General features: G+C 45.9%; 2 protein-coding genes across 4 annotated transcripts in view; one reads left to right on the top strand and one right to left on the bottom strand.

The window, feature by feature from the left end:
* Positions 1-2,147: 2,147 nt before the first annotated feature.
* Positions 2,148-19,442, top strand: borcs5 (BLOC-1 related complex subunit 5). 2 transcript variants are annotated; one of them, XM_012958496.3, is made up of 5 exons: positions 2,148-2,292; positions 3,537-3,628; positions 6,429-6,572; positions 17,150-17,307; positions 18,728-19,442. In XM_012958496.3, the coding sequence occupies exons 2-5, from the start codon at positions 3,571-3,573 to the stop codon at positions 18,956-18,958; spliced, it is 591 nt and encodes a 196-aa protein (XP_012813950.1). In that variant the 5' UTR covers positions 2,148-2,292; positions 3,537-3,570; the 3' UTR covers positions 18,959-19,442.
* An 858-nt stretch (positions 19,443-20,300) lies between these two features.
* Positions 20,301-24,730, bottom strand: part of dusp16 (dual specificity phosphatase 16) — a 29,854-nt gene continuing 25,424 nt past the window's right edge. The window contains 1 exon segment of one of the 2 annotated variants that reach the window (NM_001097242.1): positions 20,301-24,226. In NM_001097242.1, the coding sequence (NP_001090711.1) occupies positions 23,104-24,226 (1,123 nt within the window). In that variant the 3' untranslated portion in view covers positions 20,301-23,103. 2 annotated transcript variants of the gene reach the window in all.

Genomic DNA, 24,730 nt, shown 5'->3' on the forward strand with positions numbered 1-24,730 from the left:
TGTAAATGATAAGGATATTAGCAGTCACTGAGGGGTTCTGTGCCCATATAAAGGCACAAGGCTGCAGGCTGAGTTATACAGGGAACTCTGAGTATCACTCATGTATTATAAGGGATAATGTACCCCCTACTGTAAATGATAAGGATATTAGCAGTCACTGAAAAAACAGCTAGTCAGAAAAGCAGCCATTTACACTTAATCCTGTACTCTTTCTGTGTGTGTGGGATCATTAATATCTGTTTTCCCCTCCTTGGCACCAGCTATACATGAAAGGAGAGTTAGTTGGTGAGGAGGCAGCTGGTAAGTGATACAAAACAGCATATAACATGTTACTTTTATCTGTAATCATTAAAAACGTAGGTTACATAAGAAGCGCCTTGTATGCAAGTTTCCTGCTAACAAAAACAAACAGTCATTAAGCCGTATCGGCCATGGGCAAACAGTGAATGAGATAATTCTGCCTCAGGTGTACCAGTTGGGCGTGGGTACTGCATTCGGATTAAACTCTGCACTTTTCCCACCCATTCATTACATTCCTGTAGGACAAGTTCAGGGAGAAAAAAAAAATAAGCCACTGCTTGCACCTCCGCTGTCTACTGGAGTTTGTGTCAAACCTGTTTATCACAAGCCAGAAAAAAATGGTGTAGTACCACGATTATGAATGGCCACGGCCACCTCTGGTAGGGCATTTCCCATCAATTATCATGAGCAGGGCTGCCATTAGGGGGGGAGAGGGGGTACTGTGGTGCAGCGCCCGGTGAAAATCTTCGGAAGGGGGCCCCAGGCTCGTCGCAAAAGTTACTCAAATTGTGTAAGTTATGCATAAGGTTACATTAAAACTTACGCAATTTACGTAAAAATTGCCTGTAATCCTAAGAAACTGACGTAACTTGCCTAGAAACTTAAGGCCCCAATACACGGGCCGATAGAAGCTGCCGATATGGGTCCCTTGGACCGACTCGGCAGCTAATCGGCCTGTGTATGGGCAGAAACGAGCGGCCTGGGATATCTCGCCTGAAATTGGCCAGATATCGATCGGCCAGGTTAGAAAATCCAGTCGGATCGGGGACCCCATTGGCTCGTTGATGCGGTCCCCGAACCGACTGCCCCATGGCCGCAAATGTGGCCAAACGATCGGATTATTTTTTTTAAAGCCACTTGCTACCCGATATCGCCCATCCGTAGGTGGGGATATCGGGTGAAGATCCACTCGCTTGGCAAGCGGATCTTATAGTGTATGGGGACCTTTAGGTAACTTGTGTACAAGCAAACGGCAATGTAGGGAAGGGGCAGACAGGGGCAAACTCCACTCACCCCCAATGAATTAAACAACTGAAGGTAAGTTCTACTTTCCCCCCAATTAATTATTTGTTTTATCTATTTAAATGAACTGCTTATTATAGAGTAACATCAGCTGTTTATTTGGGGAGCTATTTACTGAATTTTATCAGTGTCTCCTACATGAACTTTCCAGCAGGGGAATGACTGGTTATTGGGCCCCACAGCAACATCATTGGGCCCCCAATACTACTTTCAAAGAAACTTCCATAACTTACATATAAACTCCACTGACCCCTAATTTAAAATACTGACTTATTAGCACATGAACTGTTTTTATGAACTATTTTACTAGTTATTGGGCCCCACAGCAAGATCATTGGGGCCCCTGAACTTACGCAGTTAACGTAACTAATGTGAACATTTACGTAACTTCCATATCAAGCAATGGCAGAGCATGGGCCGGTAGGTGGGAAGGGGTTAAACTTGGGGCAAACTCCACTGACCCCCAATAAACTGAATGACTTATCACATTAATCAATGGAACTCTGTATATGAACTGCTTATTAATAACGTCAGCTGTTTATATTGCACACACAAAATTTTGTGTTCATGGGGGGGGGGTGTTGTTTTAATGAGGAGTTTTCAAAAAAATACATAATTCCACTAAAAACATTACAAGTGCTATACACATGGGTGTAACTATTGTTGGGGCAGGTCCACAATGACATTCAGCATAAGCCCCACTAAATACTGATATTGTGCAAATGAACAACCGCCAAAAAACCAGAGACAAGTTTAATAACAGTGAAAGCTGTGTACTAACAATTGCAAAGCTTTCCCCTGTCCCTTATCCCTTCATACACACAGCGGCAGCCATCTTTTGACCATTGAGAAATCAAAAAAGCCAAACACGCATGCGTGTGACGTCAGGAACGCAACGTCATTACCCGGAAGCGAATAGAAGTTCGAAGCTGACAGCTGAAACCCGGAAGCGCTCGGCAGGAGACTGAGGTATCCCAGGGCAACCAGGAATTGGAGCGGAGAATTTGTCAGCGGTGAAACGAAACAAATAGCCCGGTGTCTGTCCGGGTAGAATGACATGTAATAATAGCGTGGGGATAACTGGGGCAGGCAGGGTATATCTGTATAGGCGGGACTGTGTAATGTACTGGTGCTTTATTTTAGGGAAATACACCGGCTTTTTTTATTCTGAAGGGTCATGGCCTACAGTTAATATTTGTATTTATTATTTACTGCCATAGTGTTTCCCTTAGACAGTACAGTATGGGGGTACAGCTTATTGTGTGCCCAGAACATTCCTTCTCTGTATATTTGTATTTATACATATGGGTAGGGGGTGCCATAGTGTTTCCCTTAGACAGTACAGTATGGGGGTACAGCTTATTGTGTGCCCTGAACATTCCTTCTCTGTATATTTGTATTTATACATATGGGTAGGGGGTGCCATAGTGTTTCCCTTAGACAGTACAGTATGGGGGTACAGCTTATTGTGTGCCCAGAACATTCCTTCTCTGTATATTTGTATTTATACATATGGGTAGGAGGTGCCATAGTGTTTCCCTTAGACAGTACAGTATGGGGGTACAGCTTATTGTGTGCCCAGAACATTCCTTCTCTGTATATTTGTATTTATACATATGGGTAGGAGGTGCCATAGTGTTTCCCTTAGACAGTACAGTATGGGGGTACAGCTTATTGTGTGCCCAGAACATTCCTTCTCTGTATATTTGTATTTATACATATGGGTAGGAGGTGCCATAGTGTTTCCCTTAGTACAGTATGGGGGTACAGCTTATTGTGTGCCCAGAACATTCCTTCTCTGTATATTTGTATTTATACATATGGGTAGGGGGTGCCATAGTGTTTCCCTTAGACAGTACAGTATGGGGGTACAGCTTATTGTGTGCCCAGAACATTCCTTCTCTGTATATTTGTATTTATACATATGGGTAGGGGGTGCCATAGTGTTTCCCTTAGACAGTACAGTATGGGGGTACAGCTTATTGTGTGCCCAGAACATTCCTTCTCTGTATATTTGTATTTATACATATGGGTAGGGGGTGCCATAGTGTTTCCCTTAGACAGTACAGTATGGGGGTACAGCTTATTGTGTGCCCAGAGCATTCCTTCTCTGTATATTTGTATTTATACATATGGGTAGGGGGTGCCATAGTGTTTCCTTTTACACAGTGTACAGTACAAAGATATAGCTTATTGTGCTTTTGCTATTCCAGAAGCGGCCGGGGCTGGATAGTTGAGTAGTTCAGCATGGGTGCTGAGCAGAGTTCTGAGGGGGATCTCAGGCAGAATGATCTCAGCTCCTCTGGTGAGTACCAATTTACAGCCAATGTTTAATCATTTTATTCCATGTTTTTGATAGCAGCAAATGAGAAGATTCCATACTGTAGGATGCCCATAGCCACTCCTGAATTCTTATTTGATGTGATTCAGAGCAGTCCAGACATCTTGATAGGATGACTCCCTTTAAAGAAGCAGTATGCCCCCTTGTTAGGGTTGCCGCCTGTCTGGTTTTGACCCGGACTGCCCGGTTTTTGGAAGAGCTGCCCAGGTCAAAACCTCCTGCCCGGTTTCCAGGAACAGCCCTGCCTCCTCTCCGTCCCGCGACATCACAGCCCTGCCTCCTCTCCATCCCGCGACATCAGAGCCCTGCCTCCTCTCCATCCCGCGACATCACAGCCCTGCCTCCTCTCCATCCCGCGACATCACAGCCCTGCCTCCTCTCCGTCCCGCAACATCACAGCCCTGCCTCCTCTCCGTCCCGCGACATCACAGCCCTGCCTCCTCTCCGTCTCGCGACATCACAGCCCTGCCTCCTCTCCGTCCCGCGACATCACAGCCCTGCCTCCTCTCCGTCCCGCGACATCACAGCCCTGCCTCCTCTCCGTCCCGCGACATCACAGCCCTGCCTCCTCTCCGTCCCGCGACATCACAGCCCTGCCTCCTCTCCGTCCCGCGACATCACAGCCCTGCCTCCTCTCTGTCCCGTGACATCACAGCCCTGCCTCCTCTCCGTCCCGCGACATCACAGCCCTGCCTCCTCTCCATCCCGCAACATCACAGCCCTGCCTCCTCTCCGTCCCGCGACATCACAGCACTGCCTCCTCTCCGTCCCGTGACATCACAGCCCTGCCTCCTCTCCGTCCCGTGACATCACAGCCCCGCCTCCTCTCCGCCCCCCATGACGGCACCTCCGCCCCCTGCTCAGCTTTCTTAAGGTGGCCATACACCTGGGCGATATCGGGAAAATGTAGGCCCCAGGGCCAAACGATCGAATTATAAGGGGAGCAATGAGCCCAGTCAGTTCGGGGACCGCATTAACGAGCCGATGCAGTCCCCGATCCGACTAAATCTTTTAACCTGCCCGATCGATATCTGGCCAATTTCAGGCCAGATATCGGTCGGGCAGGCCCCTCGTTTCTACCCATACACGGGCCGATTAGCTGCCGAACCGATCCAAGGGACCCATATCAGCAGCTACAATCGGCCCGTGTATGGGGACCTTAAGCCGGCAGAGGTAGCAACCCTACCCCTTGTTTAGCATGAGTAAAATAAGTAGGGATTGTGCTGAACAGACATTTTGCTTATTGTTTTAATCAGGGAAAGTCTATATTTCTTGAACTAAATAGGGCAAATTGGGTAATTAATGTTACTCCATGTTTGGTCCCTATGAGGTAGATAATTAGATTTCCAGTTTACAACCTGCCCCTTTTTGTTTGCAATAGAGATTATCTGGGGAATCTATCTACCGTCGCAAGGACCAAACATGGAATGGCTTCCGTTTCCCAGTTTGCCCAGTTTAGCTAAAGCAATAACAAATAACATAGATATTTTCTAATTAAATCAATAGACATAAAGTCAACTCGGCACAAGCCCTATTATTAAGCCCTAAGTATTATACTGCCCCTATAAAATCATTGGCACTGCAAATAAACCCTTATCCTGCTTTACTGAAGAATGGGATTTGAGAGCAGAAAGAAACCTTTAAAGGGGAACTAAACCCTGCTGCACTGCTCATCCAAACTTTACTCAATTGTTGCTGGACTACAAATCCCAGAATAATGTAACATATAATGAAGGGTGAGGCATGCTGGGAGCTGTAGTCCAGCAACTTCAGGGTTGTATTCTTAAAGCAATATTGCCCAATAAAACTTTCCTCCAATGAGAATCCCAGCTGATGTGAGTAAATCCGGCTCTCTGTTCTCTGTTCCTGCAATTGGAGTTGGGAGCAATAAGCACAGTTTCCCAGCACTGAACAAGTCTGTCCCTTTATCCCCATGTCTGATTCCTGTGCCATATAATGACGGGAAAAATGCCATCATTATCTCTATATGTAAGGTACCAGCAAGATGGCTGACACAGTGCTGGGAATCAACTTCTCTTGCATCTTTAATGTCATCACCTTCTATAGAGAACTAGGGGGCGCAGTGGGACAGCTTTACAGTTGCGTTTAGTGTCCCTTTAATGCAGACATTGCTATTCTAAGACATTTTGCAATTTATCTTCATTTTCATGATTTTCCAGTTATTGAGAGTTTTGTTCAGCAGATCTCCTCTATTTTAGCTGCTATCTGGTTGCTATGGTTCCATTTACCCTAGTAACCAGGCAGTTGTTTGAATAAGAGTATGAAGCGTGGTGGGCCCCCTGCACCAGAAGGGAGTTTTTCAAAGGTAGGCAGCCAAGCTGGGACACGGGTCCAGGGGTGTATTTAGGTCCGGTGCTGCCCTAGGCTCTGGACCTAAATATGGCCGTACATCGTGAGCGTTGCATACCATGCAGCATACACTTGACGTCACTTCCACAGAGAGCCCCCCCCCCAGTCTCTGCCGTGGGCCGCCCCCCAAGACCTGCTGCCCCAAGGCACAGGCCTTTATTATAAAGATGCCCCTGCATGGGTCAAAGAGAAACCTTGAAATGGAAATTCCATAGTATTGACAATCAGGCCCCTGACACTGTATAATATAACTTCTACTGCCGTCAAGTGGTTATTTTCTATGCAACTATCTGGTTAGATATTATTACTAATTGTATATATGCTATCTCAGACTTAATCTGTCCAATAAGGCGGTGGTGCTCATAAATTGAAGCAAAATGTTTTTTCCCTTCAGTTTCACCATCTCCTGCCAAGCAGAAAGCAAAGATGGACGACATTGTGGTTGTAGCCCCTGGAACCCAGTCCCTCCGTAACGTGAGTAAGGACCCTGAAGTTATCAAGTTACAAGAGATTCCGACATTTCAACCACTTCTAAAAGGTCAGTGTGAGGCTTGATATGTCCAGGTAAATACGTAGCAATGTCCTAGCCAATCACGTTGCACATTCATCTTACCAAGCTTTCACAACATTCCAGGGTTGCTTTACTGTCAGTCATATGAAGCCCCATAAATATATATGCTGAGACTACAGTAATGTCGTCCAAGCCAGCAGCCGATGAAGCATGATGGTTGCTCTTTTATCACCTGACAGAGAGGTAGCCATTGTTATTGGCCGGCGCCATTTTGTGCACACTGTTATTAAGGAAAAGCTTTGTATCACCCCAATATCTGCCAATTTGCCATCTAGTTGATATCTAGGAAGTGCTGAATGGAAGGTTAAAGTAATTGTAATTAAAAATCTGAGCTGTCAATCATATATTGCTTGCCCCGCCTCTATTCCGCAGGCATAGAGGCGGGGCAGGCATTATATGATTGACAGCTCAGATTTTTTAATCCATTTATAACAGGTATGGATGATTTAATTAAAAAAATAATTTGGGTTTCATGTTTAATTTTTAAAAGACTTTTATTATACAGCTTTTTATCTGTGGGTAACAGGTCCCTTTTAAAGCCAATAAATAAACCCAATAGGGCTGTTCTGCCCCAATAAGGGGTAATTATATCTTAGTTGGGATCAAGTACAGGTACTGTTTTATTATTACAGAGAAAAGGGAATCATTTAACCATGAAATAAACCCAATAGGGCTGTTCTGCCCCCAATAAGGGGTAATTATATCTTAGTTGGGATCAAGTACAGGTACTGTTTTATTATTACAGAGAAAAGGGAATCATTTAACCATTAAATAAACCCAATAGGGCTGTTCTGCCCCAATAAGGGGTAATTATATCTTAGTTGGGATCAAGTACAGGTACTGTTTTATTATTACAGAGAAAAGGGAATCATTTAACCATTAAATAAACCCAATAGGGCTGTTCTGCCCCAATAAGGGGTAATTATATCTTAGTTGGGATCAAGTACAGGTACTGTTTTATTATTACAGAGAAAAGGGAATCATTTAACCATTAAATAAACCCAATAGGGCTGTTCTGCCCCAATAAGGGGTAATTATATCTTAGTTGGGATCAAGTACAGGTACTGTTTTATTATTACAGAGAAATAGGAAATCATTTGAAAAAATTAGAATTATTTGCTTATAATGGAGCCTATGGGAGACGGCCTTTCTGTAATTCAGAAATTTCTGGATAACAGGTTTCCGGATAAGGGATCCCATACCTGTACTATCAGGTTGTTAGATCAGGGAAATCACCAGTTTTAAAATTCTAGATCTGGACTGCAAAGACACTACACATCATAACTGTTATTTTGCAGCTGTATAAAATCAAAATAGTTTGGACTCATCTCTAGTTACGCTTTGCAGAACATTGAAAGATGAAATGTAACATATGAACACCAGGGGGCAGCACTTCCAAAGGCAATTTTTACATATATTTTTTTTTCCAACAAGGCTAACATTGGCACCTTTGTGTCCATGAAGCGTACATTCCAAAGTGACCCTTGCGCAAGTGGGCGATATACCAGTTGCATAATGGCTGTTGTATTCTCATCTCATAGTAATTCATAAACAGGAGCTGGGCTGTTCGGCTTAAAGGGGCCTTGGTGAAGTATATCATTTCCCGGCCCAGATCTGCCACCTTTATACATTATAAATGATACCGTCACATTTCCTCGCTGGGTTATATGTGCTAAAATGTGCCACTTTTTGTACCAGAGAATGATTTGTACTCTGTAAGGTGCTTCCTTCTCTGTATATTTATATTTATACATATGGGTAGGAGGTGCCATAGTGTTTCCCTTAGACAGTACAGTATGGGGGTACAGCTTATTGTGTGCCCAGAACATTCCTTCTCTGTATATTTGTATTTATACATATGGGTAGGGGGTGCCATAGTGTTTCCCTTAGTCAGTACAGTATGGAGGTACAGCTTATTGTGTGCCCAGAACATTCCTTCTCTGTATATTTGTATTTATACATATGGGTAGGGGGTGCTATAGTGTTTCCCTTAGACAGTACAGTATGGGGGTACAGCTTATTGTGTACCCAGAACATTCCTTCTCTGTATATTTGTATTTATACATATGGGTAGGGGGTGCCATAGTGTTTCCCTTAGTCAGTACAGTATGGAGGTACAGCTTATTGTGTGCCCAGAACATTCCTTCTCTGTATATTTGTATTTATACATATGGGTAGGGGGTGCCATAGTGTTTCCCTTAGACAGTACAGTATGGGGGTACAGATTATTGTGTGCCCAGAACATTCCTTCTCTGTATATTTGTATTTATACATATGGGTAGGAGGTGCCATAGTGTTTCCCTTAGACAGTACAGTATGGGGATACAGCTTATTGTGTGCCCAGAACATTCCTTCTCTGTATATTTGTATTTATACATATGGGTAGGAGGTGCCATAGTGTTTCCCTTAGACAGTACAGTATGGGGGTACAGCTTATTGTGTGCCCAGAACATTCCTTCTCTGTATATTTGTATTTATACATAGGGGTAGGAGGTGCCATAGTGTTTCCCTTAGACAGTACAGTATGGGGGTACAGCTTATTGTGTGCCCAGAGCATTCCTTCTCTGTATATTTGTATTTATACATATGGGTAGGGGGTGCCATAGTGTTTCCCTTAGACAGTACAGTATGGGGGTACAGCTTATTGTGTGCCCAGAACATTCCTTCTCTGTATATTTGTATTTATACATAGGGGTAGGAGGTGCCATAGTGTTTCCCTTAGACAGTACAGTATGGGGGTACAGCTTATTGTGTGCCCAGAACATTCCTTCTCTGTATATTTGTATTTATACATATGGGTAGGGGGTGCCATAGTGTTTCCCTTAGTCAGTACAGTATGGGGGTACAGCTTATTGTGTGCCCAGAACATTCCTTCTCTGTATATTTGTATTTATACATATGGGTAGGAGGTGCCATAGTGTTTCCCTTAGACAGTACAGTATGGGGGTACAGCTTATTGTGTGCCCAGAACATTCCTTCTCTGTATATTTGTATTTATACATATGGGTAGGGGGTGCCATAGTGTTTCCCTTAGACAGTACAGTATGGAGGTACAGCTTATTGTGTGCCCAGAACATTCCTTCTCTGTATATTTGTATTTATACATATGGGTAGGGGGTGCCATAGTGTTTCCCTTAGACAGTACAGTATGGGGGTACAGCTTATTGTGTGCCCAGAACATTCCTTCTCTGTATATTTGTATTTATACATATGGGTAGGAGGTGCCATAGTGTTTCCCTTAGACAGTACAGTATGGGGGTACAGCTTATTGTGTGCCCAGAACATTCCTTCTCTGTATATTTGTATTTATACATATGGGTAGGGGGTGCCATAGTGTTTCCCTTAGACAGTACAGTATGGGGGTACAGCTTATTGTGTGCCCAGAACATTCCTTCTCTGTATATTTGTATTGATACATATGGGTAGGGGGTGCCATGCTGTAGGTATAGTTTATGGGTATACCTTATAGGTTTATGTTACCATTGACCCTAAATATTCATAAAGAACATATTTTCCCATTATCAGGACAACTCCTAAAGACTCATTTATTTAATCACAGATCAATGTTCTGTAACTGAACTGGAGCAATGGCCGCCGTGTTCTCCAGATCAATACATTTCCTAGAACATATTCATCTTTCTGACTTATCCCGCGGCATTAGGGGGGGCCTCATTACCCAGCCAGTAGGCTTCTGATGCATTTCTATCTAGGATGAATGCCCCCTAATTATACACTCCTCTCATTATGCCCTATCTCTCCCCACACAGCATGCAGGATCCCTGTGTTTGAAGCAGCCTGGGCTTTTTATCTAACTTGCTCTCTCTAATGCCATTAATCTATAAGAGCACACATTGCCTCCGCTGCAGTAGGACTAAATAACCTGCCCTAATAATTACTTCTCCTCATCTTTATGTCAATGCAAAGGAGACAAGCACGGGCAAATTCAACTTTAGAAACAATTTCTAAGGCATGGTTCACCTTTAAAGGGGAAGGAAAGTCATTTTGCCAATAGATTTGCCACATTAGCGCCACCTAGAACCCTATATTTATTCTGCAGAAACCATTACCATACCTGAGTAACAGCTTTAGAAGCTTTCTCCCTTTGCTTAAGATAGCAGCTGCCATTTTAAGTAGCTTCCTGCTGCAGCTCTAGCCGTTATAACTGAGATCACACATTCCTAAGGGAGGGGCGAGCGAGTTCTTAGCATTCTGGTGGGAGGGGGAAGCAAGAGAGAACTGCGCAGACTCTGGCCCCAGGAATTAAGGCTGTTTTAGACACTGGAACATCATGTTTACAAAAAAAGAGACAAGAAATCCTGTGTTTCTTTTGATAGAGGACTCAGTGCAGCTTTTCTATGAGTGCTTATGACCTTTCTGATAAAGCTTACTTAGTTTTTACTTTTCCTTCTCCTTTAATGAAAAGTAAGCTTTATCGGAAAGGTCATAAGCACTCACAGAAAACCTGCACTGAGTCCTCTATCAAAAGAAACACAGGAGTTTGTGTCTCTTTTTTTGTAAACATGTTCTTAGGGAATATGACTTCCTCTCTCAGAAAAATCCTTCATTCCGGGGGGCCAGAGTCTGCGCAGTTCTATCCCCTCTCCTGTGCCCCCCTCCCATAAGAATTCATAAAACTCACTCCCCCCACCCTAAAGGTGTCCATACACGTTTTCCCGATATCCCCACCTACAAAAATTAAATTAGGCTTATTTGGACGACGGTAATAGGCGCAGTCGGTTTGTTGATGCGGTCCCCAATCCGGCTTAATTTTTTAACCTGCCCGATCGAAATCTGCCCGATTTCAGGCCAGATATCGGTCAGGCAGGCCCGTCGGGCTGATAAGCTGCCGAATTGGCCACCTTTAGGAATGTGAAATCTGAGCTATAATGGCTAGAGCTGCAGCAGGAAGCTACGAAGACCAAGCTAAAATGGCAGCTGCTATCTTAAATAGAGAAAGATTCTAGGGCTCTGGTAAAGCTTTCTGCAGAATAAATATAGAGTTCTAGGTGGCACTAATGTGGCAAATCTATCGGCAGTAAAATGCCAAAATGCCTTTCCTTCTCCATTAAATGTGTCTATTTATGCCCTCTCCTATTCATTTTCCACTCTCTCCCTGGTTGCTAAGGTCATTTGGACTCTAGCACCCAGATAGCTGTTGAAATTCCAAACTGCAACAAAAATGTATATAATTAAACAACTACAAATAATAAAAAATGAAGACCAATTGCAAATTGTCTCGGAATATTTCCCTCTACATCATACTAAAAGTTATATAATTGGATAATAACGCCCCCCCCCCCGAGGGCCCTGGCAGCGAGCAGGCCAATACCATTAATGTCAATGGAGCGTTTTGCCGCCCACTCAGCTGTAAGCCCCACACGTGGCGGAACACTGGGATATGATTGGCTGGATGTAACTACATGTGAGAGTCTCCCAGGGATTCGAATAGAGAAGGAAAAACCTGTAAAAGCTTCAACAAAGAGGCGCTTTTGTTTGCGTGGCCCCCTTAGTGGAACGGCAGCCTGGGGCCGACAATAACATTTTTTTTTTTGTGGGGGGGGGGAGCAGCATCCTAATGTTTGCATGACATCAGCAGATAAGAATGGAGTGAGGTCATTGGCTGGCAGCCTCCTTTCTTTATTTCTTCCCTGTGTTCTAACCCAGCGGGGTGGGACAATACACTCTGCGGGGGCCCACGGATTAACCCCTTTCCTACTGCACGGCCCAGCAGCACAATAAAGGGGGGCACCCAAGCCTAGGCACATCGCTGGGGGTCTGTAGGACCATTTACAAGTAGTTTTACAACCCAAGTGTCACCGAATTACGAATTGATAGCATGCTACAACATGCTATCAAGGGATAAAGCAGTGTGGGAACTGTAGTTCAACAACATCAGGGTCGAATTATTAAAGCAACATCTTTTTCTTTTATCTCCAGGACTCACTACAGGGCATGACTGGGACCTGCAGATTTATTTTTCCAAACTAGCCAAAGTCAGTTCTGAAACTAGCCCAAAACTAGCCAAAAGCCACTTTCAAAGTAGCCCAAAAATATCCCAATGTGCGCAATGAAAAAAAATTCTAAAAAAAATAAAAGTATATATGGGAAAACCTGTCTTATTAAATTGTATAATCACTGCCCATGCCCTGTGCCCCCTCCCCAGTTACTGGGATGGCTGATAATTCCCTCTGTGCCCAGTCCAGCTGGGAAGTCACTACAGAAATGGATTCCGAATGTTGCATTAACCCCAGACATCATATACATATGGGTGCGTTGTACTACAACTCTCAGCAGCCCCAAGATATCCTGAGAGTTATAGCTTAAGGATCAACTGCAGAACTGCCCCCACATCCCAGTAGAAAGTAACAGTCCAATCACATTCCCTATAGAGCAGGGGGTAGAACTGCCCCACATCCCAGTAGAAAGTAACAGTACAATCACATACCCTATAGAGCAGGGAGCAGGGGGTAGAACTGCCCCACATCCCAGTAGAAAGTAACAGTACAATCACATACCCTATAGAGCAGGGGGTAGAACTGCCCCACATCCCAGTAGAAAGTAACAGTACAATCACATTCCCTATAGAGCAGGGAGCAGGGGGTAGAACTGCCCCACATCCCAGTAGAAAGTAACAGTACAATCACATACCCTATAGAGCAGGGAGCAGGGGGTAGAACTGCCCCACATCCCAGTAGAAAGTAACAGTACAATCACATACCCTATAGAGCAGGGGGTAGAACTGCCCCACATCCCAGTAGAAAGTAACAGTACAATCACATACCCTATAGAGCAGGGGGTAGAACTGCCCCACATCCCAGTAGAAAGTAACAGTACAATCACATACCCTATAGAGCAGGGGGTAGAACTGCCCCACATCCCAGTAGAAAGTAACAGTACAATCACATACCCTATAGAGCAGGGGGTAGAACTGCCCCACATCCCAGTAGAAAGTAACAGTACAATCACATACCCTATAGAGCAGGGGGTAGAACTGCCCCACATCCCAGTAGAAAGTAACAGTACAATCACATACCCTATAGAGCAGGGGGTAGAACTGCCCCACATCCCAGTAGAAAGTAACAGTACAATCACATACCCTATAGAGCAGGGAGCAGGGGGTAGAACTGCCCCACATCCCAGTAGGAAGTAATACAGGTATGGGACCTGTTATCCAGAATGCTTGGGACCTGGGGTTTTCCGGATGAGGGATCTTTCCGTAATTTGGATCTCCATAACTTAAATCTGCTAAAAATCATTTAAATATTAAATAAACCCAATAGGGCTGTTCTGCCCCAATAAGGGGTAATTATATCTTAGTTGGGATCAAGTACAGGTACTGTTTTATTATTACAGAGAAAAGGGAATCATTTAACCATTAAATAAACCCAATAGGGCTGTTCTGCCCCAATAAGGGGTAATTATATCTTAGTTGGGATCAAGTACAGGTACTGTTTTATTATTACAGAGAAAAGGGAATCATTTAACCATTAAATAAACCCAATAGGGCTGTTCTGCCCCAATAAGGGGTAATTATATCTTAGTTGGGATCAAGTACAGGTACTGTTTTATTATTACAGAGAAAAGGGAATCATTTAACCATTAAATAACCCCAATAGGGCTGTTCTGCCCCCAATAAGGGGTAATTATATCTTAGTTGGGATCAAGTACAGGTACTGTTTTATTATTACAGAGAAAAGGGAATCATTTAACCATTAAATAAACCCAATAGGGCTGTTCTGCCCCAATAAGGGGTAATTATATCTTAGTTGGGATCAAGTACAGGTACTGTTTTATTATTACAGAGAATATTATATATAATTTTTTTAAATTAGAATTATTTGCTGATAATGGAGTCTATGGGAGATGGCCATTCCATAATTCGGAACTTTCTGTATAACGGGTTTCCGGATAAGGGATCCCATACCCGAAGTACAATCACATACCCTATAGAGCAGGGAGCAGGGTGTAGAACAAACAGGTTGAGCCTAAAAGAGCAAAAAGGAATACAAAACAGAGCCTCTGTCTATACTGTCTAATTGCATGCTGGGTATTGTAGTTTTATATTAATCCTAGCTGTAGGCTGTTAGATACAAACTACATTACCCAGCATGCAGTGGAACATGCACACTAAGGGGGAAACAAAACTTTGTCTAGTTTCCAAACTACAAACCTGCCAAGGCTCCAAAAAATAGCCCAAAACTGTACCTTGGCGGGTTTGTACTTTGGAAACCCGCCAGGGCTTTAAATTAGTAGCCCAATTTGGTGGGAAAACCTCCAACCTGGCAACCATGGTGCCAGCACCAGTACTAAATGTAAAGGTGGGGGGGAGAGAATGGGGTCCGTGTGGTGCAAGCAAGTGGGGGTGTCACAGATACTGGCATTAGTGATGGGCAGGCCCCCCTGCATCTATCCGGCCCATGCCCGACCCACACCTGCCATGGCCAACTGCAATTCTGCCGACCCTGCCTCATTTCTAATGTCACCGGTGGGGCAGGACAGACATGGGTATATAAATGAGTGATGGCAACCAGAAGCAAGCCTTGAAATTGGCAAAATCTGGGGTGTCTCTGCTCCACCTTAGTTATGCCATTGCCTTAGGGGTAACTTTGCCAGGGGCAGGAGCAATAAGATACTCCTAGTAATGGCCCAATTTCCATTTCTTAAACCAAAATGGTGTCTCTGGGTTGCAACAGACCTAGATGCCCCTGCTAGGGGCAATGACCCATTTTATACAAGGCAATTTCTCTGTTTTTTCAGCCTCTTTTCCATAAATATCTACAAGTGCGGCAGATTTCATTTAGAAATACGGGTTGAACTTGATGCATCTTTTTTCAGCCTCATTTACTACCTATGTTGCTATGTATATAATACCGTGCAGCTTTTTCATTTTTTTTTAGTTGCCGCTTTTTCCGAAATCTGTTCCCTAATCAACCACTGGCTGGTGCTAAAGGGTTAAAGTGGCCCCTGAGACTTCCATCTTGTGTTTAGCTTCCCACGCTGACACAGACTCCATTGGCGGGCAGAACCTTATCAGCAGCTGAGAGGCAGCACTTGACATTGGAAGGGCGACCTGCTGGCACCCATAGGGTGTTAACCAGACTGTTGGACTGTGAATGGAAATGCTCTGTACGTTATGGAAGGCCAGTGCTTGAACATCAGTAATTGCCCGGAACATTATTTCTTTGTATATTGGTAGTTATTAGTGATGGGCGAAATGTTTCGCCAGGCATGGATTCGCGGCGAATTTCCAAGTTTCGCCATTGGCGGATTGTTTCGGGAAACGGATGGAAAAATTCGCAGCACGTCCAAAAATTGTCGCAGGCGTCAAAAAAGAATAGCCGTGGGCGACAAAATAATAGCCATGGCCGACAAAAGCATAGCAGCGGGCGACAAAAGCATAGCAGCGGGCGACAAAAGCATAGCAGCGGGCGACAAAAGCGTAGCCCGGGGCGACAAAAGAGTAGCCGCGGGCAACAAAAGAGTTTTTTTTGCCATTTCACGGATCTTTTGAAAGATTCGCTCATCACTAGTAGTTATACGTATGGGTAGGACAGGGGTGGGCAAACTTTTTGGCTCAGGGGCCAACAGACAGGTTGGCAGACCTACAGGCCAGGCCGGGCCAACGTTACGCCATCTCCGCTTGTCAGTCCAAGTCTTGCGTGATGAGACTTGCGGAGTCGGCGGCCCGGATTAAGAAGCCGAATGGGCCACGGGCCATAGTTTGCCCACCCCCTGGGGTAGGAGGTGTAGGAGTAAATATACAGACATGGATTCTTGCTACACAGCTATGGATTTATTATTTTTCAGTGGGGGGGAAACTGGGAGCTGATCCCTGACGTGCAGCACAAATTATACCCTTCTACCCCCCTTGGGGGCAATTGCAACCCTTGCTGTCCGTGTATTTATACCGTTGTCACTACAGAAGAATACTTTCCCTTTAAGGCATGGATAATATGGCTGAGCTGTGTTAACTGAGCTCAATGGGGAGAGAGAAGAGGGACTTCCTTAAGGCCAGGGCTGGTTTTTGGGGTACAGTACTGAAGGCTTTGCCCTGGGCCCTCAAAACACCTTTCCCTGATTGAGGCACCCCGATTGGGGACTGAAATGTTCTTCTCCGTGCAACGTGTTTTTCCTTCCCCCCTCTGTGCACAAGTTCTGCCGCCCCCACACTTGGTTGCTGACTCCGTCCTCGGGACCTTAGATTCCCTTGTTTACGTTACAATGGTTTTCATCTTTTCCTATAAAGTTTAGGGGAGCCCACACCTTCACGTTATTTTCCCCACTGCTTTTAAATAGGGGGGTCACAGACCCTGACAGCCCGAGAAAGTTTTTCTGAGAGGCTACAATCTTATTGTTACTTTGTTATTCCTTACAATTCTATTCAGGCCAAAAGTATTCATCTCCTTGGCTCTCATTCACACTGCTGTCTGGTTGCTAGAGTCAGGTGGAGCCTAGCAACCAGAGAGCCAGTTCCACAATGGAGAGCTGCTGAGCAATAACCTTTAGTAAACCTATAATGAGCTGATCTCTCCATCCATCTACAGGTCTCCTGAGTGGTCAGACATCCCCCACTAACGTCCGGCTCGAGAGACTGGACTCCCCCCAAGTATTACAGCTGTGCGTGCGTTACCAGGAACACCTGCACCAGTGCGCAGAGGCCGTGTCCTTCGACCAGAACGCCCTAGTAAAGAGAATTAAGGAGGTAAGTGATCCGTCACCAACAGCCCAGGCCTTGGTCTAGAACAGGGATCCCTAACCTTTCTTACTCAGGAGCCACAGTCACATGTAAAAAGACTTGGGGAGCAACACAAGCACCATAAAAGTTCATGGAGGAGCCAAATAAGGGCTGTGATTGGCTATTAGGCAGCCTCTATGCACCCTATCAGCTTACAGGGGGCTTTATTTGGGAGGAAATCTTGTTTTTATTCAACCAAAACTTGCCCCCAAGTCAGGAATTCAAAAATAACTCCCTGGTTTGGGGGCACTGAGAGCAACACCCAAGGGGTTGGGGAGCAACATGTTGCCCCGGAGCCACTGGTTGGGGATCACTGGTCTAGAGACACAGTATGTTGCTTTATTCTGTAAAATCTTGCTAGACAGAACCCCTGAATTTCTATGGGGTGCAGCGCCCACCACCCCCAAACCTCTCTAGGGTCACCCACCCAACCACCTCCATTGGGGGAAGGAGATCAGTGCCCCAGGAGAGCACAGAGAGTATCTGGTTTGGGCCAGGGGGGCCTACTGGGTTTTTTTCCCGGTGCCCCGCTGTCCCAGTCCAACCCTGGACTCACATTTCCCCATCTCTCTTAGGCTGACAGGGTCATTTAACCCCACCTTTACCTTGCTCTCTGGCGAAGTGATGGATTCTGGGACATGAAGTCCCTCTGCTTTCCCCTTGGGAAGCAGAGGGAATCTGAATCCCAGAATCCATTATGTCAACATGGAACATAGTGAGGAGCGGGAGTGGTTAGGTTACATGGGGATCAGGGCCGGAAATAGGGATAGGCAGAAGAGGCAGCAGGACTGGTTGTAACCTATAGCAACCAATCAGCAGTTTGCTTTGAAATGTGCTGCCAGAGCATTAAAGAACCAAAGCAGGCTAAGCTACTTTCTACAAATATATTACCCAATAACGGAGGCTGAATTTTCTTTTTTAGTTTTCATGATATTAGCAGTGTAAAAACTGCTTTAGAGTGCAAAAGTGCTCAGGAGCACTCGGAGCCTTCTTTAAAGAGATACTGACACCAAAAATGAAACCTTTTTTACATCTGTCATAACTTTGTCTTTGCATGCTATTTATAATGTTGCCCAGTGCTTTTACATTACCTCTCTGATCCCCCATGTTCATGTATGAGGGGGCGGCCATATTTGTGCAGAAGGAGGCCGTTAGCTTTAGAAGCTATAACTGACAGGCTGAGAAGGGACAGTCAGAGGCAAACAGTCAGGTTTAGGAATTTCAAGTGCCCTTTGGCCTGGGCAGAATCTTATTCTAGCTGAGCAGAAAGCATCTCTTGCCGCTTCCCTGCTCAGTTTTATTGCTCAATGTGAAACCTGCTTCATTCGGCTTTCTGAACTTTTTTTTCATAATGATTTTCCGTTTTCTCCCCCTATCGCGGCGGCAGATGGACTCCTCGGTGGACGGACTTTACAGCCTCATGCAGGAAAGACAGAAGCGCTTCGCCAAGTACGCCGAGCAAATCCAGAAGGTCAACGAGATGTCTGCCATTCTCCGACGCATCCAGATGGGCATCGACCAGACGGTTCCCCTCATGGAGAAACTAAACATCATGCTGCCCGAAGGCGAGAGACTGGAGCCGTTCTGTATGAGCCCCGACAGGGAGAGCAAACCGTAGGTTCCGAGGGCCCGGGAGTCCGTAGGTTCTGAGGGCCCAGTGCTGTACAGGAAGCTGGGTACCGATACTCGGCAACTGAACGGAACCATATTCCTGCCATTTGAGAGCTGTATGTCAGTGCTTGTATTGGCACAGCGGCATAGATCGGCCCCTAATACTTGAAGCACATTCAGGCAATCGATCTTTTGCTTCTCTTCCTCTGATTGGCTGCTCTGTGTGGCAGGGAAATGGCAGCTTAATGCCTTTATACGGAGGAATACTGGAAATGGCGTCTCAGGTCAGTCACCTGCTTTAAGCTGAACTCTTCGTGTATGTGTGTGTGTAACGTCTATAAACCATGGAATCGGATCTTCTAAGGTGATTTTTTTGTATCTTCAAACAAGAGGGATAGAGAGGGGGGTAATATCAGCCAATCGGACGTGATGAACTACAATTCCCAGACTGTTAACTTTCGGTATGCTATTGAATGGCCTATTCTTAGCAAGTTTTCAATCTGTCATCTTTTTTTTTTTTTTTTATATTACAGGTATGGGATCCCTTATCCGGAAACCCATTATGCAGAAAGATCCAAATTACAGAAAGGTCATCTCCCATAGACTCCATTATAAGCAAATAATACTAATTTTTAAAAATGATTCCCTTTTCTCTGTAATAATAAAACAGTACCTGTACTTGATCCCAACTAAGATATAATTACCCCTTATTGGGGCAGAACAGCCCTATTGGGTTTATTTCATGGTTAAATGATTCCCATTTCTCTGTAATAATAAAACAGTACCTGTACTTGATCCCAACTAAGATATAATTACCCCTTATTGGGGGCAGAACAGCCCTATTGGGTTTATTTCATGGTTAAATGATTCCCTTTTCTCTGTAATAATAAAACAGTACCTGTACTTGATCCCAACTAAGATATAATTACCCCTTATTGGGGCAGAACAGCCCTATTGGGTTTATTTAATGGTTAAATGATTCCCTTTTCTCTGTAATAATAAAACAGTACCTGTACTTGATCCCAACTAAGATATAATTACCCCTTATTGGGGCAGAACAGCCCTATTGGGTTTATTTAATGGTTAAATGATTCCCTTTTCTCTGTAATAATAAAACAGTACCTGTACTTGATCCCAACTAAGATATAATTACCCCTTTTTGGGGCAGAACAGCCCTATTGGGTTTATTCAATATTTAAATGATTTTTTTAGCAGACTTAGGGTATGGAGATCCAAATTACAGAAAGACCCCTTATCCGGAACACCCCAGGTCCCGAGTATTCTGGATAACAGGTCCCATACATGTATACACAGCCCAGTCAGGGAAGGACACACTGCTGACACCTGCGGCAAGAATATTTCTTTTATTTTACTGTTTACACAGATCTAATATGAGTATTTTTTTTAATACAAATTCTAACAAGATAGTGGTGTGACATTGTTTGCCATCAGTTTATATTTATTTGTTTAAAAAAAAGATTGAGCCGGGATATAGGTACAGACCTCCCCATACCAAAAAAATCATTCATTTCTGTAGAAACGTCCAAATATACTGGATTCATTAAAGAGAAATAAAGCCACAAAATGGTGTATTTTCCTACAAAGTAAATCCGTGCCCACTGGTTCCGTTCTACATCTAGTGCTAGGAAATCAGTCTAAATAGGTCTCCACTGATTGGGGCAGGCACTGGCGAATCAGACGTACTGATTGTAATAAGGTTAATAGAAATGGTTCAGTATCTTGGGCAGTTTTAAAGGGAAACTTAAGTCGTTGGTTCTGCAAAAGTGCATTTTGGACCAATACAAACGTGCAGCTCCAAGGCCTGAAATTCCTGGTAATGGCATTGGCTTTGGCAGCATCATCGTACTCAGGGGGGCACAGGGGGGGCAGTTGTCCCGGGCTTGGACGATCCTCGCTTTAAAGAATTACGTACCCCGTCATTGGTGGTCAGCAGGTAATTCGATTGGTTGTGCCCCGTGCGTATGTGTGACGTCAGTACTCACGGGGTACAACCTTATAAAAAGAGTGGATGCAGCGGGGAGCCGGGGGCATAGCAAGAGGGCACAGCCAGAAGAAGCTTGGAGGAGCAGGGGGAGCGGCAGGAAGCAGCAGGACACTGGGGGGGAGCTGCAGGAAGCAGGAGGATGCTGGGGGGAGCAGGTGGGGCTGCAGGAAACAGGAGGATGCCGGGGGGAGCTGGAGGATGCTGGGGGAAGCTGGAGGATGCTGAGGGGGGAGCATGTTGGGGGAGCAGAAAGCAGTGGGGAGTGGGCCATAGTATGAGGAGAGTGGGGGAGAACCAGCAATGTTTTAGGGGGGCCCTGGCTATGTCTGTGTGTCTCTTGTACTGATGGGAGGGACCCGTCATTTCTGATGGCGGCCCTGATCGTACTAAAGCTACAGCAGCCTGAAAATGCAGACCCACTAACGGAGCAGTGGTGGTCGGGCTGCTCCCATAGGGAGTAATGTGTAACCACGTCGTGCAGAAATAATGGGCCCCCAGACTACTTATTAAGGCCACCAGTCACCTAGCTCCTAATTGGGGAACACCTCTTTGAGCTATAATAGAGGACTCTAAATTACACGATCGGGCACCGCCATGTTGCCTTACGCACCCACAATCCAACTCAAACCTTCTCTTTGTGGCCAGCAAACTGGACTTTTGCAATTCTGGTTCCAAGGGGAGGCAGACATTTTGGGCTACTGTACCTTGTAAGAATCAATAAAACCATGGGGGGAAATGAATCAAATTGTCTTGTATCATCTATGGAAGAGTAAGGTTTTACTGGTTTGCCTGTATCTGACCAATAGAGGGCGCTGATTGATAAGGCAGTGGGCGAGACTACAGTTTCCTAGTCTTAAGGGGAAATAGCACATTAACACCAGGATACATTTCCCCTTTCATAACATTTTTTAGATATTAAAAAGTAATTTTTTTTAAATCACCTGACTTAGTAATTTTACATCCTAAAAATATTATGTAGTTTTGTTCATTAAAACGTGCGTGTCACATGATTTCCAGGCTGGGGGGGGGGGGGGGCGACGACGGCTCTTTTCTGTATAAAAGGCAGAGACTGTTTCCCTTTAAAATCAGCAAGAATTTACCCAAAGAAAGACGACCAATCAACACAAAGAGTCCATCGCTTGAATCCCTATATACCGAGCTTCCATCTTCCCTTACCAGTACAAAGGCCCTTCACATACCTACACCATCATTCCACTGGGGCCAGCCATGAATAAGGGGGTCTGTGATTGGTGGGCGGCAGGATTTAGAGAGATCTGATTCGTCAAAACAAACAAACACACACAGATATATACTTCGGACATGTACACTCAGGCCCATTTCCACATTGCACTCTGATTCATATGAGAAATAACTACATGGGGTAGGAACTGGGTTTGGGGGGTAGGAACTGGGTTTGAGGGGGTAGGAACTGGGTTTGAGGGGGTAGGAACTGGGTTTGGGGGGTAGGAACTGGGTTTGGGGGGTAGGAACTGGGTTTGGGGGGGTAGGAACTGGGTTTGGGGGGGTAGGAACTGGGGTTGGGGGGTAGGAACTGGGTTTGAGGGGTAGGAACTGGATTTGGGGTAGGAACTGGGTTGAGGTAGGAACTGGGTTTGAGGGGTAGGAACTGGGTTTGAGGGGTAGGAACTGGGTTTGAGGGGTAGGAACTGGGTTTGGGGGGTAGGAACTGGGTTTGGGGGGTAGGAACTGGGTTTGAGGGGTAGGAACTGGGTTTGGGGGGTAGGAACTGGGTTTGGGGGGTAGGAACTGAGTTTGGGGGGTAGGAACTGAGTTTGGGGGGAGAGGGAACCACCTCAGTCAGGGCTGCCCAACCTTGACCTTGCCAGCAACTACCACTGCAGATCTGACCTAGCAAAGAGTATTTTATATTGAAATCAGGAATGGAAGGTTCTAGTGCATCCGGTTGAGGGGGGGCTCCCTGAGGGGTGGAGACCTCATGTTTTCAGAGGTGGGGGGGGGGGGGATATAGTGCTGTAAATACAGATTAAGACAGTTCCCCCCCAGCACGCTACTGTGTGGATTATTGATTCAGATTAACAGGGAAAAAGAAGAATAAAAACAACCAATGAGAAGAGAAGCTCAGCTCGCTGGCTCCCCCATACCCTCCCGGCCCCCCCAAACCAGTCTCAGGACACCTCGATGATCTCCATGCTCCCCGAGAAGTTAGACTGGCTGCCCACTTTGCCCAGTTCTTCTCTGGACCTGCTGTCCCCCAGCCCTTCCCCAAACTCCATTTGGCAGCTGCGGCGCTTGAACTGCTTTTCAAAGGGGCTTTCCTCGTGCCAACTGCGCCGCGAGTCCCCCCGGGCCGAGGGTTTCTGCCTCCTGCGCACAGCACAGGGGGTATCTGTCGGGAGTTGCCCGCAGCTGTAAGCCGCGAATGTCCCGCCGCCGTACAGGGCGGAGGCAGAGTAGAAGTGAGAGGGGGAGTCCGAGGTGAAGTACCAGCTGCCAGTTAGTGAGGTGGCCTGTGTTGTCAGGATGTCCGAGTGCCAGTCTTTGAGGCCCAAGCCGGACCGGGCCAGGTGCTGCTGGCTGCTGGAGAGTCCAAACAGGAAGTTTGCTTTGCGGTTATCCTCCATACTGCCGCTGCGGAACAGTGGGGCCGCTAGTGACCTCTGGGACAGAACACTGGCCCGTCCCGCGTGGTGCGGTTGCCTGAGAGTAGCCTCTGTCGGCCGGGTACCAACGGGTTTATCTAGAACTCCCGCCGCTTCCTCTTTGTCCGGACTCGGCTCTGGAGTCTGCTCGGAAACCTCCTCCACCGGCGAGAACTGGCACATCTTGCCGCCGCCCTCCAGCGTAGCGGGAGGCTTATAGAACTCGGTGTTGTCCTCCGACCCGGCGGAAAGGCACGCGGTGCTGGTTATACCACAAAAAGGCAACGACTTAATATCCAGAGAGAAAGAGCGCTTGATTTTATTGCTGTCCCCCAGCTTCTCCGCAGGAGACACGTGGAGTCCGTTGAGGCCTTGCAGGAGCGGGGCCTCCTCTATGGGAGGGGGAGGCTGAACTCTGGAGGGCTGGGGCCGCTGCTCTGCTGAGGTAGGACGGGGAGGCAGCGGGCTTGGCGGTTGGTGGGTGTCGGTGGAGCCGGCTTGCTCGTTGGTGCTGAGATCCAGTTGGAGTTTCAGTTTGCAGGGGGGCGCCGCTTGCCCCGTCTGAGCCTTAATTTTCTTCTCAAAGTCTAGAAGCTGCCCGAGAAAGTTGAAATTCGGTGAGATGGTTGGTCTCTTCTCCTTCACAAACCTGGAGGGAAGCACAGGGGGTTATAGAAACAACTCAGCGTCAGTGGCTCAGAGCCCCACGGTCAACTGAAACAGCCAATCAGGGGGAAAGGTAACAAGGATAGAGGAATCTTGCCTTTTGCACAAGGGAGTTATTTTCTTGCCTTATCTAATACCCATTGTAAGCAGCAGTCCTGCCCTGCTTTATGGCTGAGATTCTAGCTATCTGTATAACAGAGCATTCTGTCACAGTGGCACAGATCCTATCTGATCCCCCCCCCCATTGTAAGCAGCAGTCCTGCCCTGCTTTATGGCTGAGATTCTAGCTATCTGTATAACAGAGCATTCTGTCACAGTGGCACAGATCCTATCTGATCCCCCCATTGTAAGCAGCAGTCCTGCCCTGCTTTATGGCTGAGATTCTAGCTATCTGTATAACAGAGCATTCTGTCACAGTGGCACAGATCCTATCTGATCCCCCCATTGTAAGCAACAGTCCTGCCCTGCTTTATGGCTGAGATTCTAG

This window comes from Xenopus tropicalis, chromosome 3, assembly GCF_000004195.4.
Source record: "Xenopus tropicalis strain Nigerian chromosome 3, UCB_Xtro_10.0, whole genome shotgun sequence".
NCBI lineage: Eukaryota > Metazoa > Chordata > Amphibia > Anura > Pipidae > Xenopus > Xenopus tropicalis.